Source organism: Mesoplodon bidens (assembly GCF_964165515.1).
Source record: "Mesoplodon bidens genome assembly, chromosome: 3".
NCBI classification, from domain to species: domain Eukaryota; kingdom Metazoa; phylum Chordata; class Mammalia; order Artiodactyla; family Ziphiidae; genus Mesoplodon; species Mesoplodon bidens.
Window position 1 is genome coordinate 37,126,667 of NC_138178.1, and position 21,160 is coordinate 37,147,826.

Below are 21,160 nucleotides of genomic sequence, written 5' to 3' on the forward strand. Positions count from 1 at the left end.
GTTTTTAAAAAAAATGTTTCCCTTTAGTTTAATTTCAGGAGACTATGTCTTAGTCTTATCTGGTTCAATAAAGGTCCTCTGAATTTCTGGCCTGAATTATTTTTATTTGTTCAAGATACTGTTGAGATAGGACTCCTTTAATCATTTATTATTTGTCAGTGGTTTCTTTTACTACTTCAGGAAGTCTCATTCGCTGGATATATTTTTTTATATTCCAGCCCTGGATTGTTGTCATTCTCTCATACCTTTTTTTTCATTGATTTATTTATTCTTTCTATGTATGGATATGGTTTTCTAGTTTACTTGTTTCATTCAGTAATTTTTTTGCACTGTTCAATCAGCTTTTTACTTATTTATATTGTTTTACAATGCCATGATAACTTCCTTCATGTACATGATAGAAATTTTTAATCATTTTCCAAATTATACTTGTTACTTTTGTGGTGAGTCTAATTCAGAAGGCTTATCCGTTTCTGGGCTCTCATTGTTCATCCCCTTTAGTATTGTGAAACTTTGCACTAGTCTCTACTTATTTTCCATTTATTTTCTTCTTTTAATTTTGTATCACTTATCTTTGCTGTTGATGAACAATTTTTTTTGCATGTCAAACAATTTTATTGATATTTTTTGCTTCTCAGTACTCACCAACTCCTTAAAAGCATTACTGCTGAAGGCTGTTGAGAAGGAAAATTGTGTACTTGCTACCATGCTTCAGAATATGACTGACTAGAGGATGCTACCCTGTGGGAATAACCAAAGAGCAGTGTAGCTTGAAAATAGGGAAGGGTGCCCCAGTGTTAAGGTTGACTACATGACAACTATGAATCCATAATGTGTCACTACAGTTATGAATCAAACACATGTACTATTGAGATGACTAAATATGCATATCAAATCGTACTGTGGAATAATGTTGGAAAACTATTAGAATACCATGGCTAGGGGAATCCCCTGGCGGTCCAGTGGTTAGCACGCAGTGCTTTCACTGCAGGGGGGCACAGGTTCGATCCCTGGTCAGGGAACCAAGATCCTGCATGCCGCATGGCACAGCCAATAAATAAATAAACCCTCTTTCTAAAAAAAAAAAAAAGAATACCATGGCTAGTTTTGATATAAAAATAAATAAGATATGAAAAATTGTAGAAAGTTGAGACAGGAACAATAAAAACTTAGAAGGAATGTGGGGAAAGGTTAAGTAATGATGCCATGGACCATTATGTCCTGCTTTGTCTTAAGGCTGAAGGACTGTGTGCCTCTCCCTCCATGTCAGCCATCTAATCATTTGAGGTTGAAATTTTGAGAGGGCAGTGGTGTGACTTCACTCTTTATCATTTATTCTGTGAAAAACTTCCATATTGGACAGGACCTTAGAGAGAGCATACTTCAGTGAAAGGCCAGTGCTTTTAAACTGGATGTAAAATGGAGAGGTGCCTTTGGATGTGCAGAGACTGTGGTCTTAAAATATTCACCACTAAAAATAAAAATCAGGGCTCCTTGGGGAAATGGCTGATTCTAAGTCTGGGGCAAAAAAATGCACAAGATAAGTCTGGGATGTCTTTTCATTCCAGTTAGTAAGGAAGGTCTCAAAACCTACTAAGTTTATGTCAAAAGTACTGAAGAGTCAACCTGGAAAGGCTCCCACTGGGCAAACGTGAAACAGTTTGAGAATCGATAAGGATGATAATTATATTGGATTAAAACATACCTAATGGTTAATTCATGAGTTAATAATGATACTGAAAAAAAGATTGACCACCATTAGAGGCTGCTAGAGAATTAACTCATTATTTTGAAAACTAATAAATAAAGGAAAAGAATCCAACATTTATCCTGTCTTTTCTATGTCAACTGTACCACTGGGTAACAAAATAATAGATCAGAGAACATTTCTCTTTTTTTTTTTTTTGCGGTACGCGGGCCTCTCACTGTTGTGGCCTCTCCCGTTGCGGAGCACAGGCTCCGGACACGCAGGCCCAGCAGCCATGGCTCACGGGCCCAGCCGCTCCGCGGCACGCGGGATCTTCCCGGACCGGGGCACAAACCCGTGTCGTCTGCATCGGCAGGCAGACTCTCAACCACTGCGCCACCAGGGAAGCCCAGAACATTTCTCTTGATAGAACTATTCCAGCTAATGAATGAAGAAGGAATGACAGAATTAAAATATCACTATTTTGGGAGGTTGACTTCCAGAATGGTGAAGTGAGGACCTTGGGATGTGTGTACAGATGAAACAGTATTGGATGAGCTGATAATAGTTGATGAGTTGATAAATGTTGACAGTGGGTGGTGGGTTGGTAACAACTTTATTAAGATATAATTCACATATCAGTGTGAATTATTCAGTGTTTATTAATTAGCTATTTTACCTAAAGCATTTTAAAGAGGAAGAAGAGGCAGAAATCATTCCTTCTTCTGGAGAAGGTGGAACAAAATCTATATCATAATCATCTTCATCAAGCTCAACACATGGAGATTTCCCAGTTGAACTTTCTACCAAGTTTTTCTTTTTTCACTGTTATTTAAAGTAAAGTAGTTGTTAAACATAGATTATTTTAATAATTAGCGAGTGGAGTATATGATATATGTAAAACTTCATATTTCCGTGAATATCATTTAGTGTTGTTAATCCTTCTAAGATACATGGTATAAAATAAAAGGAGATCTCTGGTAAACATAGAATAGGAAAGAGGGTTATAACTCTCAGCTCAAATGAATGAGAATTGTTTACTAGCCGTATATTCTGCTATCCCATCTTCCTTTGGCCCCAGTAATTTTAAGGTGGCTTAAGCTACACATTATCCCAGGCAGTAGCTCAGCAGTGTCACAATTTGTTACACAAGAGGTATAAATATGCTTGGTAAAAGTGTTCTTTCAGGTTGAAACTAGGTAATTATGAAGCACGGTATCTTGCTGGTAAACCATTGCTGTCATTGGTGGTGCTCTTCCTTCTTTTCCCGATTTTCCCCTTAGGCAGAGAATTCAGTTATTCCTTTGTTCTTTGGGTTTTCAGTGTGCTTTGATCATTTTCTCCCACCTCACTCCCCATTCAGCTTCCATTTATGCTTCAAGCCTAGGCCAGGTCCCATTTTTCTGCAAACCTTTTCCTAATAAGCCCTTCCCTAATGTCTTTTGTGCTTATTTTAGCATTGGGGGAAGAACAGGTCATTTGCTATTTAAGTGAGACTTCAGTTAGTTAAAGATTATATATTTCAAATGTTACCGGTTGTAAATGTCAAAACAGTTTTTTGACCAAAAAAAAAAAACAAACCTCATTACTCTGGACACAGTTGGAACAGTGCTCTTCCCCCCAGTAAACACTGTGATTAATGCAAAGTGCATAACTCCACTGATATTTTTTTCCCTCACTTTTTAGGATCATGGCTGCTGTTCCTCAAAATAATCTACAGGAGCAACTGGAACGTCATTCAGCCAGAAAACTTAATAATAAATTAAGTCCTTCAAAACCAAAATCTTCGTAAGTGTTTTGGTTAGATTGCTTCCATACAGGCACTAACACACAAGTGAAATACCTTCTCTTTCAACTCTTTCATTGTAGAGATGGGGAAATGAAGCTGAGAGGGTCAGTGATTTTCCTACTTTGCAAATTAATGGTAGAGCATGTTTTAGCAATGCTAGGTAATGTATCGTTCAGCACCTTTGCATGGTTTCTAGCACATGGTTTTTGTTCAGTAAATATTCATTGAATGAATGAATACAAATCTTGTAAATTTGGGCAGATTGGTGTTTTTAATATTTTAATATAATTTTATATCCTTTTCAAAAACCGTTTCTAAGGAAACTATAACTCTCCAGTTCTGTTCTTTCCTCCAAGCTATATTCCAAACTCCTAACAGTACCTAATATTTTATAATCTTTATTGTGCCCTTATCAGATTCTAGACACCATTCTGTATGCTTGACTTCAAAGTCACCATTGACCTTCATGTCACTAAATCCATCCGATGTTCAGGACTCTTGCCTCTTTCACTTGTCTTTCAGGGTTCAGCATAGCTGGCAGTTTTTGACTCTTTTCCCCATAAAACTTTTATCAGAGTAGAAACAAATAGCCACGTTTTTTGCTTACTCCGTCCCCTCCCTCTGGAGAGGCTATTAATTAAGGACTATGAGCCTGAGAAACAAAGTAGTAGGAATGGCCCAGATACTCTCAAAGCTGAATGATTAGCTTCTGAATAGGAAGAATAAGAGCATACAAAGCATAATTTAAGTTAACTTACACATTTTAAAATCAGAGAGGGAAATAGATTCTTCGCTCGCTCATTTGTGATGCAAGGAAATAAGTTGTTATATAAATTAGAGTTTTGTTTTGTATACTTGCTGGGTTTGTTGAAATTAATCCATCTAATTCAATTTTTCAATTATTTTTCAGAGGTTTCACTTTTAAAAAGAAAGTATCTTCAGCCAACGATGTATCTGTAATTTGTGTGTCAGTAGCAAAAGCTCCTGTGTTGAATGATAAAGTTGTTAATATTACTGAGGCCTTTTCCTTCAGTGAACCTTCTCCCCACACCACGAATCAGCAGACAAAGATCAATGACTTTAAAAATACTCCAGCTGGACAGCAAACTAAGAGAGTTGGTTCAAAACCATTATTGCCAAATTTGTCACAGGTTCCTCAGGAAGTTTTATGCACTAACCAGAACACACTGGTTGTGAAGGAATCCTGCGATGCCACTTTCAAGAAATTAGAATTTAGTTCTTCATCAGATTCTCTTATTACCTTCAATGATTGGGATGATATGGATGACTTTGATACTTCTGGAGATTCAAAAGCATTTGTGACACCACACCAAAACCACTTCATAAGAGTAAGCACTGCTCAGAAATCAAAGAAGTCTAAGAGGAACTTTCTAAAAGCACACCTTGATAAAACAAATACAGTAAAGACTGATTTGACTCCTTCCTCCTCTGAGAGCAAGCAGGCATATTTGACTAAGAAACAGAAGGATGACTCAGAATGGTTAAATAGTGATGTTATTTGCATTGATGATGACCCCAATTCCGAAGAGCTTATAAATGAAGATACTCAGGAAAATCACCCTTTAAAAACTCATTTGGGAGAGGAAAGAGGTAAAAATTATTGTTTTATTTCATTTCAAAAGGTTGTATTAGTTTATTCAAAGCTAAGCATTGGGAACAGCAGCAAATATGATTTAGCTTTTGTCCTTAGGATGTACAGAGGTGCTTATACATCCTAAGCACCATTTGTTGGCCACGTTCTTGAGGCAGGGCATACTAAGGAAATGAAAGATTTTATTCTGCTATTTATATAAATAACAAGGATAGCTCCGTGATTTTATATATGAAGAAATATGTAGAGGGACTTCTCTGGTGGCGCAGTGGTTAAGAATCTGCCTGCCAGTGCAGGGGACACGGGTTCGAGCCCTCATCCGGGAAGATCCCACATGCCGTGGAGCAACTAAGCCCATGAGCCCCAATCACTGAGCCTGCACTCTAGAGCCAATGAGCCACAACTACTAAAGCCCGCACACCTAGAGCCCATGCTCCGTAACAAGAGAAGCCACCTCAGTGAGAAGCCCGCGCACTGCAATGAAGAGTAGCCCCCTCTTGCCACAACTAGAGAAAGTCCATGTGCAACAACAAAGACCCAACGCAGCCAAATAAATAAATTTAATTAATTAATTTTTAAAAATAGAGAATACAATGCTTAGTGAAATAAGTCAGAGAAAGAAAAATACTATATGATATCACATGTGGAATCTAAAAAATAATAAAAATGAATCTATATAGAAAACAGAAACAGACTTGCAGACATAGAAAACAAACTTATGGTTACCAAAGGGGAGAGGGAAGGGGGAGGGACAAATTAGGAATATGGGATTAACAGATACAAACTACTATGTGTAAAATAGATAAGCAACAAGGATTTATTGTATAGCACAGGGAATTATACCCAATATGTAGTAATATCCTATAATGGAATATAATCTGCAAAAAAAACTGAATCACTTTGCTGTACACCTGAAACTAACACAATATTGTAAATCAACTATACTTCAATAAAAAGAAAAGAAACGAAGGTCCATAGAAGTTAAAATGGCTTCTTAATGGTCTGCTGGCTGGTTGGTAGTAGAAGTGGGATGTGAAGCTAAGCCTTTGTGTTACAATTCTTTTATGGTTTGTACCACCTAATGTTGATGTATAATATGATCTAATCATGCTATTAAAGTATTATAAATTACATGCAAATTGTTTTCTGTTTAGGTCTCATAGTTATTAGATGTCTAGAACTTAATAGCTGACATTAGCCATATGTGGAGGTACCCACGTTATGAAACAGTTGTAAATATGAGACTAATATTTTTAAACACCTGAATCCCATCAAGGTTACTATAGGGTGAGAGAGGACTGAAAAGTGATTGATAATAAGCAAAACTATAGTCTAATCAAACGTGTTGCTATTTATGAAGAGAAAATTTGGTAAAAGGTAAACTAGAGAGCAACAGTTTGGCAGTGTTTTCCCACATAGTCAAGAGAGAGACACTCTGGGAGACTTCAATAACTAAGACACCTTTGTGGTAAAGTAGAGATTGTTTATCTGTATAAACAACAATGTTTGTACAATTATCAGGCTTGCTTATACTTCACCCTTATTTAAGTGTGAATGAAAAACAGAGAAATGAAAGTACTGATAATAAGGATGGTTTCATAATTTAACCAGAGACAGTCATGAAAATCCTTAAGCAAATCATCAGCCTCAGTCCAGCACTCATTGGACTTAATCCAGTTGACTCAATCGTTTATGAAGAAACAAGGCAACACTAATGTGTAAAAGGAGAGAACTCGTATCGCACAGAGTGGTGTTAGTGCTTATGACTTGCTCAGAGCGCTCACAAGTGCTCACACCCTGTTCTTTCTGTCTCATTAATATTAAAATAACCTATGTTTATCAGCTGTTTTTTTGTACTTTAGATAATTGTGAAAAGAAGAAAAACTTGGAAGAGATGGAATTACATTCAATTGAGAAATCTTCATGTATTGAGCTTGATGAAGATGATTATGACATAGATTTTGTTCCACCTTCTCCAGAAGAAGGAATGACTTCAACCTCTTCATCCTCTTTAAAATGCTCTAGGTAAAATAGTTTATTAATTAATAAACATTGATTCTGGGGTAGCTGAAATAATTTAGTTATGTGATATCATCTCAAAATTGATTAATTTCATGCTTCTGCACAATTTATTTTGTATCCAAATGAAAGTATCAAAAAGTCCCTATTTATTTACATTTTATTTAATTTTTGGTATTCTGAAGCTGTAAAGTTCCATTATGATTCATTACATGGGACCTCTAAACAGTTTTATGTAATTGATCTTGGCATGTGGAATATAGTCCTAAAGATACTGTATTTCCAATCTCATGTACCTGAAATGACCCAAAACTAACACCTTATTTGTGAAGTGACTTAGTAAGTAATGTGTTCTTCTTCGTCTTCTTTTTTAATTTTTTTAAAAAATCCAAATAGAATTGACCATTATATTTGTCATTCACTGAATTTTGGTAAAGTAGTGACATGATTGTGGTTAAGTGGTAGTATTATGGGAAAAATAGAGTCCACATAGTTCATTAATAGCTGAAAATACTAGTAGTCTTTATTACCTCCATCCTCACCCCAGTCTAAATCACAGTTCAGTTGATTGGTCTGGTATATACTTTGCTGTTAACCATATTTTGATGAGAAACAAATCCCTCTAGTATATCACCTGAAGGCAGGAAGGAGGTGTTTGCCTGCATAACCTAGTTTTCTCTAGGTTTTTGTTTTAACAGGTGGGTTGAGATGTTTAAAGAGGTGGGAAATGTTGAAGCATGATTGCTGTTAGACAACAAAACAGAAAAACTGTAAGAGCTCCCCTCTTTCACCTCCCAATAGAAATTGAGACAGAATTGTAGGAAAAAAACTGAGCAAGAGTTCATATAGCATTCATCAGTATTCTCTTTTAACAGGAGCAGCAGTTGAGGCCTAAGGAGGAGCAGGGCATTGTCTGGGGTGATAATTAACGGCAAATGGACTAAGATCCAGTGTAGGGTTATTTCCTGGGCCATACCATTCCCTGTTGACTGCCTGGCTTTTTTCTTTGTTTATTAAAGAAGTGTGTATTGCACAGATAACATTGTAACCACATTAACAGGATACTTACTGGTAGTCTTACAGTCCAAAAAACCAAACATTTTCTGTATCCACATTAAGTTTTTTTATTATTTTTTTAATTGAAGTATAGTTGATTTACAATATTGTGTTAGTTTCAGGTATACAGCCTAGTGATTCAGTTTTGTTTTGTTTTGTTTTTCAATTATATTCCATTATAGGTTGTTACAAGACATTGAGTATAATGCTCTGTGCTATACAGTAAATCCTTATTCCTTATCTATTTTGTGTCTGTACTCCTAATTTGTTCCTCCCCCGTTCCCTAGCCACATTGTTTTGTTTCTTCTCTATGTGTATATGATTTTTACATTGCCATAATCAACATGTAGCTATAATTTTTCAATCTGATTTTCTTTTAACATTATTTTTAAAACATTTTCCATATTGCTACATAGTCATTATTTTTATTCCTTTTAATGGCTACATAATTTAATGAGTTGTCATACCATAATTTATTTTACCTAGACCGTCAGCAGTTGGAAAATGGTTGCTTCCAAGGTAAATTCTCTATATTTTTTCATTGCAACCTAGTATACGTATTTGTATACATTATAAAACTAAAATAGAATTTTCACAAATGATACTGTACGTGCAGTGTACACAAATTTTCTGTTATATTTTATTTCATTTTAAAGTGCTGGTTGTGACTTCTGAATTAATTTCAGAGGTGTAATGGTCAGATAACATATGACAGAAAAGAAAGCATGTTTTTGTAACTCCTGTATTCCTAAACCTCTTTAGCTGGGCCTCAAGATCCTCCATCTTCAGACCCCAAATTACCTTTACAGCTTTATCTCCAGTTATGCTCTTACAGTAACCCTAAGCTCAATAGCCTAATGAGACTTATAACATAGTTATTCATCATTCTTTGATTTAGTTAGAAAATTGAATTCCAAAATCCTGCTTTAGAAAAGTACAGTTGATTCCTGAATATCAAGTAAATAGAATTGTCTTTTTTATCTCTCCTTTGTAAGCTGTCACTTTTCCATACCCATCATTCAAGGTTTCCTCAAATTCCACCTTCTTGGCAAAGCCTTCTCAAGTTCCAGAAAGTGTTATCTTTCTTTGGATTGCCATAGTACCCTCTCTTTAATACTCCTTTAGTACTAATTTATTTTGTTACTTTTAAAGTATTTTTTATATCCAATCAGACTGACCATGTTTATATGTGTTAATATTGGGGCCAGGGTCTTCCCTGGTGGCACAGTGGTTAAGAATCTACCTGCCAATGCGGGGCACACGGGTTTGATCCCTGGTCCGGGAAGATCCCACCTGCCACGGAGCAACTGAGCCCGTGCACCACAACTACTGAGCCTGTGCTCTAGAGCCTGTGAGCTACAGTTATTGAGTCCACGTACCACAACTACTGAAACCCACGCGCCTAGAGCCTGTGCTCTGCAACAAAAAAAGCCACCATGATGAGAAGCCCACGCACTGCAACAAAGAGCAGCCCCCGCTAGCCACAACTAGAGAGGGCCCGCACACAGCAACGAAGACCCAATGCAGCCAGAAATAAATTATTAATAAATTAATTAATTAAAAATAATATTGGGGCCAAAAGATGGAAAACTTTGAGGGCCAGCTAAAGAGGTTTTAGAATAGAGGAGACAAAAAGACATGTGTCTCTTTTCTGTTACATATCATCTGACCAGTTGTGGAAAATATTAGAGGAAAAAATATGCATTTGGTCTAGTCTATACTGTGATCGGTTTAATATTTTTTAATTTGTAGTGTGTTGAAGGATCTTGACACCTCTGACAGCAAGGATGGTCTTAGCACATCAGAAGACTTGTCAAAATCTGAGAAAATGACTACACAGCAGCCTAATCAAGAAACCAGCACAAGCTATGATGGTACGAAAGTGTTTGGGACATAACACGTATTGTAACTGCTTACTTTTGAAAACAAAGTAAGATTGTATTCTTTTTTTTTTTTTTTTTTTTTTTTTTTTTTTTTTTTTTTTTTTTGCGGTACGCGGGCCTCTCACTGCTGTGGTCTCTCCCGTTGCGGAGCACAGGCTCCGGACGCGCAGGCACAGCGGCCATGGCTCACGGGCCCAGCCTCTCCGCGGCATGTGGGATCCTCCCAGACCGGGGCATGAACCCGCGTCCCCTGCATCGGCAGGCGGACTCGCAACCACTGCGCCACCAGGGAAGCCCTAAGATTGTATTCTTAACCTGTGACGGTATAGTAGACGATGGCGAGCTCATAGTTCCTTTTCCTGTAACAGTGAATCATCCGTAATAACCAACCACCATATGGGTTAACCATTGTTGCTCGAACAGCTCGAACAGCTCAGAAACCGAGAAACTTGTTTCTCACAAGGTGACTTTCTAACAAGTAACGTTTTCAAAACAGACAATGAATTATTTCTCCTACTGAACCAAAATTTTGCCTTCCTGTAACTTTAATCTTTGTGAGATAAGCCTGAAGCGCCTAGCGCTAAATAATATTAGATCTTTTACCTCTTCTTTATAGGTACTGGTTTCTAGACCTTTCATCCTCCTGGTTCTCTGGGTTTGATTCTTGGTGTCCGCTTGAAGTTTAATACTTTTTGTTTGTTTCATTTGTCTCTAATTCATTTTTAAATTTTCTATTAAATATCTAGTATAAATAATCCAGTAGCACTACAAGGCTTTGAAAAACAGCTGTCTCCTTTCCCACTCCTGATTCCTACTTCCCAGAAGCTTTTTTAGGCTAGAGATTTGTGTCCTTCTATTCTGAAATTATTTCTGGTATCATTACTTCTTATTTTCTTTTTTCTTTCACTCTTCTTGGAACTTTAATTATTGGACTATTAGACCTCCATTAATTAACTTTTCTATTTTTCATCTCTTGCCTTTTTGCTTTCTGGGAGATTTCCTCAATTTTTAAATTAACTCTTCGATGGAATTTTTCATTTTCATCAAATTAATTTCCAAGAGCTGTGTTGTATTCTCTGAGTATTTCTGTAATGTTTTCTATTCTTGTTTGATGGGTGCTGTACTTATGGTGTGTATGTGTGTGCAGGCACACGCACATGTGTAGTGATCTCTGTGTGTTGTTCCTGTTTCCTCTGAATTTCTTTTTGTTTATTTTGGTCTCTGAGTTTATTGTTAGAGATGTTCCTGAAAAACCTGATGTTGTAGGCACTCTTCTAAGTGCCTTAATATTAACTAATTTAATCCTCACAGTGATCCTTTAAGGTGGTTTCTGTTATCCTGTTTTACAAATAAGGAAACCCAGGTACAGGAGAGTTAAATAATTACTCACGGTCATAGAGTTAGACAGCAGCAGAGCTAGGATTTGAACCCAGCAGTCTTGAGGCTCTTGAGTTTACATTGATAGCCACTGCAGTATACTGTTTCTCCCTCATTAAGTTTCACTGGTAAAATGGTTAGTGAGGACGAGAGCAAGGAGAGAGTCCCACAGAATGTCATTAGCGGCCTCCCTCTCAGCTGACATCAGTCCCTTCATCACCACTTGTTCATCTTGTTACACGTCTGCCTTCAGACTGTGTTTCTCTCCCTTGTCCACGGGGATGCAAAAGACTCAGTCATATGACTCTAGAAGTTCAAGGTCTGAGGCAGCAAGAGGGAACAGGTGGGACATTGGCTCTAGAATGATGCAGACCTAGTATACAAGCCTGCCTCTTCCCACTCCTGGCTGGGTGACTATGCCTAATTAATTAAGTTTCTTTGGACCTCAGTTTCTTGTTCTGTTAAATGAGGAAAATAGTGTCTGCCTTGCCCAGTAGTTGTCAGGATTCAAGGTAAAGTGCCCAGCACTCTGTAGGCCTTCAATAAATGGTAGCTATCATTATCTGCTAGTCTAGTAATCCTTTCAAAGAAGGAAATACGTTGAGATGGCTGGTTTATTTTTATGAACTCTTGCTAACTCTATAATTGTTTCCTCTTTTTCTTAGAGCTCACAAAGCAGCCATTTGATAACATGTTCTGGAATTTTGCCTTGAATTAGCTTTAAGATCACCAGCCTGAAGCTTTTGGCATCCCTTTAGAATTTTTTTGAAAATTAGAACAATGTTTGCCTGTCTTCACTCTTCCATCACCTCTCCTATTCACTAGATGCCGCATGCATCAGTGAAATTTTCTTTGCAGGTTTCCTTTGTACTCTGAGGTGTAATCTGTCTAGACGAAGAGACTTGAGCTCCTTTCCAATAGCTGTATCTCTGTGAGCCTGTCTTGGTTTTCATTTCCTTTGGACTGTTGTTTATGCTCCTCTCTCCAATCCAATGCCCATTCTCCTTGCAGAGAAAACAGATGTGAAACAGGAACCCAGCAAGTCCACTTTTACCATTTCATACTTCATGACCCTATTTACGTCAGCCAAAACTAGTAAAAGTCCACACCCACAGGTCATTTTCACACAGATGCATGTGTTCTGTCCCCACCACCACCCCCTCTTCCTCTCCTCCCTGCCCCTTAGACCCTTCAACCAGCTGCCCTTGGTCAACAATTTCCCAGTGGCCTCATTCTCTTCTCTGATTGTCTTCTGAGAATACTGTTGCCTCTGCAGCCCACCTAAACTGTTTATTTCTCCTGCACACCTTAGGCCCCAGAGGTAGGTAGGCATCTTCCTTGCTTCCCATTGTTTTTTTCTTTCCGTCATATAAAGCCACCCCTCCTTTGACATTATTTCTTAGTTACATAGCTGAAATTTAAAAGTGTGAAGTGGGCTGGCCAGATTCAGATGTCCAGACATTGTTATCAGGAATTTCTCTCTTTCACACCTGCCTTCTCTCTCTTCTCTTTCATCCCATCTCTCCCTCAGTCTCCCATTTCCTTCCATCTCTGTTTTCTGCTTTTCCTTGTGTTGATCTTATTTTCAAGCTTGTGTTTTGCTCTGTGGTGGCAGAGATGGCCACCAGCAGCCTGTCCAACTTGTTAAAGAGAGAGGTCCTCTTTTCCCGTCAGTCGAAAAACTCTTAGATCTAATTCTCATTGAGCTGCCTTACATCAGATGCCCACTGAGGACATGGGAGTAGTCTCCAAAAAGCAAGTCCAAGTGCTGTACTGTTAGGAAACACTGGTTGGCAGGCAAACCAGAGCAACAGGTGAGGTTCTTACCTGTCCATACTTTATGATGTACTTTGTATGGGCATGGTGAGATTTACACCTGAAGTTAGTAAAAAAATCATAAACTTTTGTATCTTACAACAACTTTGGTTACCGTAAGAGAAATAATAAGAATTAACATGAAATGAAAGGATAACATAGTTATGAGCTCTTATGATCTAGAATAGAGACAGTATGACTTCAAATTATTTCATAGGCAGAAAATGGGAGAATATATGGTTGTTTCTAATCTCGTTTGTAAACTACTTCAAGTTTTACATGCATGGCTTTCAAATTTTTAAGTCTTTTTTGTTGTTGACAAAAAATATTAACAACATAAATACTTTATAGCTAGACAGATAAGTTTACAGCAGCAACTTATTCGTGTGATGGACCATATCTGTAAATTAGTTGACACTATTCCTGATGACAAGCTGAAAACTTTGGATTGTGGGAACGAACTGCTCCAGCAGCGGGACATAAGGTATCTTGATTTTTCTCCTTCTGGAATATATCTGATTGTGTTTCCACCACCACTGTAAGTCACAAATTTATAGGGCAAGATTTCTAGGCATTCTGGCCAGGAAATTGAATAGGATAATTATCACTTTGTCTTTTTTTTTTTTAATTTGGAATGTAGTTGATTTACAATGTTGTGTTAGTTTCAGGTATACAAAAAAAGTGATTCAGCTATACATGTACATATATCTATTCTTTTTCAGATTCTTTTCCCACATTGGTTATTACAGAGTATTGAGTAGAGTTCCCTGTGCTATACACTGTGTCTTAAATTTATGACTTTTTCAAATGAGGGCTACATGCGCCGGGGTGGCTACCGCCAGCAGCAGTCTCAGACGTCCTCCTGATTGCTTGACTTCAGTCCCCAGTGCCCTAAACCATTCAACGTTTAGGTCCAGCCACACCCAGTCATTAAAGGTCTATATAGAGTTGCTGCAAAAAAAACAACAAAAAAATAACTGTTCCTTTAGCATTTGTATTCAAATTTTTAAGGTTGGAGAAAAGAAGATATATTTTGCCACAATTTGGCATGAAAACTAAAGATAAACTTGTGTGCCCACCATAGCTGACTACTTATAATTAATTTGATGTTCTGTGCTCTCTCTCCAGAAGGAAGCTCCTAGCTGAAGCAGATTTTAATACGAGTGATGCCAGTGTTCTTGCCTCATTGTGGAGATGCAGGCCTGATTCACTTGGTAGCTCTGTGGAGGATATGGCATCTGTTTCCCCACCTTGTGCATTTCCAAAGGGTGATTCCTGTCCTACAGGGAATTCTGTTAAGGAGTTCACTTTTCCAAACCTTCCCTCAAATTCCATTTCTACTGGGGAGTGTTTACTGACTCCTACCCCAGGAAAGACAGGATTCTCAGCCACCACCAAGAATCTCTTTGAAAGACCGTTATTCAATTCCCATTTACAGGAGTCCTTTGTAAATAGCAACTGGGCTGAAACACCAAGGGTAGGAAAAAGAAATGAAAGCTCTTATTTCCCAGGAAATGTTCTCACAAGCACTGCTGTGAAAGATCAGAATAAACACGCTACCTCTATGAATGACTTGGAAAGAGAAATCCAGGCTTCCTATGATATTGACAATTTTGACATAGATGACTTTGATGATGATGATGAGGACTGGGAAAATGTGATGAATAATTTAGCAGCCAGCAAATCTTCCACAGCTGTCTATCAACCTATTAAGGAAGGTCGGCCAGTTAAATCAGTATCAGAAAGAATTTCTTCTTCAGCCAAGACAGACTGTCTTCTGGCATCTACTGCTCAGAATAAAAACTTCTCAGAGTCAATTCAGAATTACACTGGTAAGTTTAAAATAAATTGAATGCTTATATTTTATATGAAAACAAAACTCCAAAATAGGAATCGTATAAGAAAAACCGTAGCAAATCATCATGGCCTGAAAACGACATTGTTTCTATGCAAATTTCTGCTGATAATATGAATTACAAATCACAATTTCAAAAGCAAGTTGCTCTTTTGTCTCTGTAGCAGCTGTAGTTTTATAAAATGTGTAATTATAACCTATTGTAGTAAAGCTCTAAAGTCATTACAAATGTGCTTTGCCTTTAAATTAACATTTTTTAGTCCCTAAAACAATAAAGCTCATGAGGGCCAAGTTTTTAATGATTATAGGGGATGGATAAAAAGCAAAGCTGAATTTATGTTAAAAATGTAATTGTGTGTATTTTTAGAATTCTGGATTGATGAGAACTGATCAGTTTATAAAGTAGAGAAACATGTTTTATGTCTTCAAATATTAAAGTTTAGGGCAGCCTAAGAAAGATAAGTCAGAAATTTCTTAAATCAGTGAAGTTATTTATTTTGGTCTAGAATCATTTTAATTCATTCAGCAAATATTTAGGGAGTGCCCACTGTGTGCCATGTTCTGTGCACAAGTCCTGGTAATAGATGAGTAATGAAGAGTTCCTGCCCTCTTGGAGCTCATAGTTTACTGAGAGAAGTTTTTGGAAGAGTGAAATTAGCCGTTGTAAAGGCTGCAGAGAAAACCCAAAATTAATTTAAAAACCTTACATCGATCCTATAAAGTTACCAAAAAGTGGGGTTTTTTTAACTGAAACAAGTTTATACGTGTAAGTTTTCGTAAAGTACAGTCCTCCCTGTTTTTGCCATTGATGACTTAATGCCACGGAGGTTGTTCTTACAGTTCCTCTGTTGACCTTTAAAATAACCATTAATGGATTTATTTTTGTGTCATGTTTGGGCGTGTCATACTTGGTGTTCGCAATTATCTTTGCGGTGGTTGAGTGCCGGGGTTGATGTAACCGCCAGCGCTGGCGTGAGCACCTCTTGTTCTCTGTGCAGAGCCAGAGTTGCAACATCGAGGAGGCAGCATGGGGGCGGGTGCGGGAGACGCCATGGAAGAAGAACCAGAGGAAGTTGGGGTGATTCTGCGGTTTCGGACCCAATGGTTGGGAAAACCGTGACACTGTTAGCAGAAACAGGGAAGTCAGGAGGCAGGCAGATTTGGAGCAAAGCTGAGGAGGGCTGTTTTAAGGCTTGTTGAGCATGAAGTGTTGGGAAGTCATTCAGGTAGAAATGTCTGGCAGGCAGTTGGAAGTGCATGCAGGACTGGAACTTAGGAGGGCATCCGTCAAGTCTTAAGAAAGAGATCTAGGCGTTGTGTGCACATCAGTGATGTTTAAGGTCATAGGACTAGGAAAATTCCAAAAAAAAAAACAGTCTAAAGAGCCCAGTCCCAAGTGTCCAAATGATTCCCAAATTTAAGGGGCAAGTAGAGGAAATGGAGCCAGGAAAGGGAATTTAAAGCAAGTAGAAAACCCATGATTATCTTGAAGGTCAAGAGAGAAGAAGGAGAGAATAAACAGTAGTGGTAGATGCTGCAGAAAAGTCAAGGAAAGACTTGAATTTGGCCCTTAGGAAGTCTCTGGTGGCTTTGACACTGGGCAGTGAGGAAACCCTGATAAACAGGTAAAGAAGGATGTGCTGCAGGGAAACGTACACCAATGATTATGCAGGGCAAAGGGTTAAAATGCTAAAACTGATTTGTTACAGTAATACCCTGATTTCTCTTAACATTGATTATTTTCTTAGACAAGTCGGAGCAAAGTTTAGCATCCAGAGATCTGAAACACGAGCGTTTCCAAAGTCTTAATTTTCCTCATACAAAAGAAATGATGAAGATTTTTCATAAAAAATTTGGCCTGCATAATTTTAGAACTAATCAGCTAGAGGCGATCAATGCTGCACTACTTGGTGAAGACTGTTTTATCTTAATGCCCACTGGTATGTATTTTTAGATATGAATTGGCAGGAATCCATTGGCAGATGTTAAATGAAAGCCCTTTAATAAAAATAAAAAGAACCCACACAGTATTTCTATCATTTAGGGACCTCTGAGCCTCCCATGCCATAGTTAGGAAAGTGTATCACCTCAATCCTCTATTCTAGTTGTTATGATAGCATTTATTGCCCTTTAAGATTTTCAACTCAAAGCTCATTGTGTTGAATTGATCTAGGAGTTTCCTTTGGGAATTTTTCTTTTTTCTAGTCGAAATTAGCCTGCAACATGAGCCAAAAAATTACTGTCAGAGACCACGACCATTTCTGGCAGTTTATTTGGTACAACCTAGTGTCGTATGGTGGTTAAAAATCATCAGCTTTGGAGCGATGCCCTAGGCTTAAAGCACAGCTCTGCCACTTATTAACAGTGTGGACTTGAGCAAGGCACTTCACTCCCTGAACCCCAGCCTCTTCGTGTGCTCAGTGGGGATAATACCAACGTGCCCACTTCACAGAATGTCTTGAGGATTAAGTGAAAAGCATTGAGTGTAGTTCTTTCTTGTCCTCAGCTTTGAAGAGATCCAGGACTTTTCATCATACTATTAAAGTTTATAACAGCTGTTCAATGATTTATAGTCATCCGAATAAGAATATTAAGCCATTAGGATAAGAGGCATGGGGACATTGTAAATCAACTATACTTCAATTAAAAAAAAAAAACAGCAGCAGCATGGGGAGTTTGGAGTTTCATTATTCACATGTAGTCTTCCCTCTGCCTTTTACTCACCTTTGTTGTGACCTTCAATCAGTTGTTGCCATCGTCTTTAAATAATGTTGCCTGGGTATCTGAATTTTTTCAAACTGATTTTAAATTTTAGACAGTGTTGGTTTGTTTAATCAGCAGCATTTCATACTTCATTAACTTGTTCAGTCTGTGTCTTCTGATTTGACTCCGATTCGGTACTCCAAAACTAAAGCTGGAGAGGACCCTGGCATTGATCTCGTCCAGAGGTTTGAGGTGTTGGTTCAATGGTAGAATTCTCGCCTCCCTCGTCCAGTGGTTTTCATGGCTTTCCACTATCCTCTAGGGTTTCAAGGGGGCATTTTTCAGGGTCTTTCTCAAGTAGACTTTTAAAGTAATTCTGTTGCATTTAAGTTTCCTGCCCTTATTCTTGCTTTTGCTATGACATGTACCTACATAAGATGTCCCAAGAGATCATTTTTACACATTTAAGTTGACCAAGTATTTTGGCTCATTCAAATGTGGCATATGTTGGCACCATGGAGAATATCACTTAGTGTCGCATTAGTTAATTACTTTAACTATTATATGTAATTTATATTGTAACTTTTGCCTTCATGCTCTCAAAATTGAATCTGACAGATTTTTTTGTTGCTGTCATTTCTTTTAGGAGGTGGTAAAAGCTTGTGTTACCAGCTCCCTGCCTGTGTTTCTCCCGGGGTCACTATTGTCATTTCTCCCTTGAGATCACTTATAGTAGATCAAGTCCAAAAGCTGACTTCCTTGGATGTAAGTTAAAACACTACCAGTTATAATAAAAATGCTCATAAAAACACAATTTAAAAACAACTATATTTCAGTACTCCGGGTAACCTTTTTCATTAAATAGTTCATAGATTATAAGCATAAAGCACGGCAGTTACATTAAGTTGTACATTTAAGAACAGGTCTTTGATAATTCTGGTACAGATAACCTTCTGGAGTTCAGTCTGATTTTACTCTAGAAGAATGTATTTTGGTAAGAACTTTTAACCTGTATTTTACTGATGTAAATTTTTTTTTCTAATATGGAAAGATTTCTTTTTTTACTCCTGTCAGATCAGCTTAGTTCTCTCTCACTCCCTTAATATCTTAATATGCACACACATGTGCATGCCCACACACATATGTCCTTTTTGCTCCTGGCTGAGGTTAAGAAAGTATATGAATACAGTCTATTAAATCCTATATACTGTGATCAAACAGAACTGTTTCCAGCTTTATGAACCACCACCCCTCAACAAGACCACTGGTTTGATTTTTCTTCCCAAGGATGTCTTAGTGCAGTGCTGGTAGCTATTGTTCAGCCATTCATGATCTTATGGTCCTTTCAGTGTTGTTATGCATTAAAACCCAAAAGATGCATTTACCTTAAAAAAAAAAATGTGGTCATACATTAGGACTGGAACCTTCTGGATGCTGAATTCATATTTATCTTACTTACAGATATGAAAAGCTAAGGAAGTAAAGAAATGGGAAAAAAGAAAAGAAAAGGAAGTAAACAATGGGAAGAATATTTGACTTATGGTTAACAAGGGTTTTTTAAAAATATGTACTGATTACTTTTTATTATGTTGAGATTCTCTTTCCTTTGACAGGTGTGATATGTGACTTGTAAAATATTTATGAAACCTATGGATAAATGTAATCTTGAGTCAGATTAATGGGTAAAATTTAAATTGTTTACTACTTTTATGCTTAGATTCCGGCTACATATCTGACAGGTGATAAGACTGACTCAGAAGCTACAAATATTTACCTCCAGTTATCAAAAAAAGACCCGATTATAAAACTTCTTTATGTTACTCCAGAGAAGGTTTGTATTTATATCATTATTTTAAAATACTGTATTAAAGGTGTTTTAGAAAAACAACCCAGTTCTCCCTACTGAGTAAGGAAAAACCCAGTCTTTCCCTTCTGTGTTTCTCTCCTTTACTACTCACGTAGAATATTTCACTTCTAGTTACCAAATGTATGGAGGTTTCCCTTACATCAAGTGGTTCTCTGTCAACTATCCAGAGATAGTGTCAGGTCCCACAGGTTAAGGGCTCAGTCCCACAAGATTCTTACCACTCTGCTTCAGGGGCCAATCCACAGGGTACTCACAACTTCTGTCTGACTTGGCTACAAATCAGAGGTTCCCGTGACCTCCTCCTGCTTGAATTCAGTGACTTGCAAGAGCAGCTCACAGAACCCCTTGAGACACTTACTTATATTTACCAGTTTATTAAAGGCTATGGTAAAGGACACAGATAAACAGTCAGATGAAAAGATACACAGGGCAAGGTCTGGGAAGGTCCTGAGCACAGGAGCTTCTGTCCCTGTGGAGTTGGGGTGCATCAGCCTCCAGTACGTGGATGTGTTTGCCAACCTAGAACTTCTCTGAACCCCATACTTTTGGGATTTTATGGAGGCTTCCTCACGTAGGCATGAACAATTATTGACTCCACTTCTAGACTGACTCCCTTCTCTGGTGGATGGGGGTAGGACTGAAAATTCCAAATTTCTAATCATGGCTTGGTCTTTCTGGTGACCAGCCCCCACCCAGGAGCCCACTCACAGTTGCCTCAAGAGGACAAAAGATGCTCCTAGTGCTCTTTTTTTTTTTTTGGCTGCGTTGGGTCTTTGTTGCTGTGTGTGGGCTTTCTCTAGTTGTGGCGAGCAGGGGCTACTCTTTGTTGCCGTGTGCTGGCTTCTCTTGTTGCGGAGCATGGTCTCTAGAGCGCAGGCTCAGTAGTTGTGGCTCACGGGCTCAGTTGCTCCGTGGCACGTGGGATCTTCCCAGACCAGGGCTCGAACCCGTGTCCCTGCATCGGCAGGTGGATTCTTAACCACTGCGCCACCGGGGGAGTCTCGATCGTACTGCTTTATCACTTAAGAATTTACAAGAGTTCCAGGAACCCTGTGCCCAGGAACTGGGAGCAGAGACCAGTGTGTCTTTTCTATTATATCATAAAAGCCCATTAGAATACGTATATTTAAAATTTTTTTTTAATTAATTTATTTTTGGGTGTGTTGGGTCTTCGTTTCTGTGCGAGGGCTTTCTCTAGTTGCGGCGAGCGGGGGCCACTCTTCATCGCGGTGCGCAGGCCTGTCACTGTCGCGGCCTCTCTTGTTGCGGAGCACAGGCTCCAGACGCGCAGGCTTGGTAGTTGTGGCTCACGGGCCTAGTTGCTCCGCGGCATGTGGGATCTTCCCAGACCAGGGCTTGAACCCATGTCCCCTGCATTGGCAGGCAGATTCTCAACCACTGTGCCACCAGGGAAGCCCCTATTTTAAATTTTTTGACATAATTTCTGATGTACAGTTTAGTGCAAGAATTCCTGTGTAACTTTCACCAGGAAACCCC

At 38.3% G+C, this 21,160-nt stretch overlaps 1 protein-coding gene across 1 annotated transcript in view; it reads left to right on the forward strand.

The window, feature by feature from the left end:
• Positions 1–21,160, forward strand: part of BLM (BLM RecQ like helicase) — an 88,761-nt gene that overhangs the window by 23,579 nt on the left and 44,022 nt on the right. The window contains exons 2-10 of the mRNA XM_081230125.1: positions 3,374–3,475; positions 4,387–5,087; positions 6,951–7,113; positions 9,916–10,037; positions 13,590–13,722; positions 14,367–15,070; positions 16,842–17,033; positions 18,443–18,561; positions 19,514–19,627. Coding sequence (XP_081086251.1) covers positions 3,378–3,475; positions 4,387–5,087; positions 6,951–7,113; positions 9,916–10,037; positions 13,590–13,722; positions 14,367–15,070; positions 16,842–17,033; positions 18,443–18,561; positions 19,514–19,627 — 2,346 coding nt within the window. The 5' untranslated portion in view covers positions 3,374–3,377. The remainder of the gene's footprint in view (positions 1–3,373; positions 3,476–4,386; positions 5,088–6,950; positions 7,114–9,915; positions 10,038–13,589; positions 13,723–14,366; positions 15,071–16,841; positions 17,034–18,442; positions 18,562–19,513; positions 19,628–21,160) is intronic.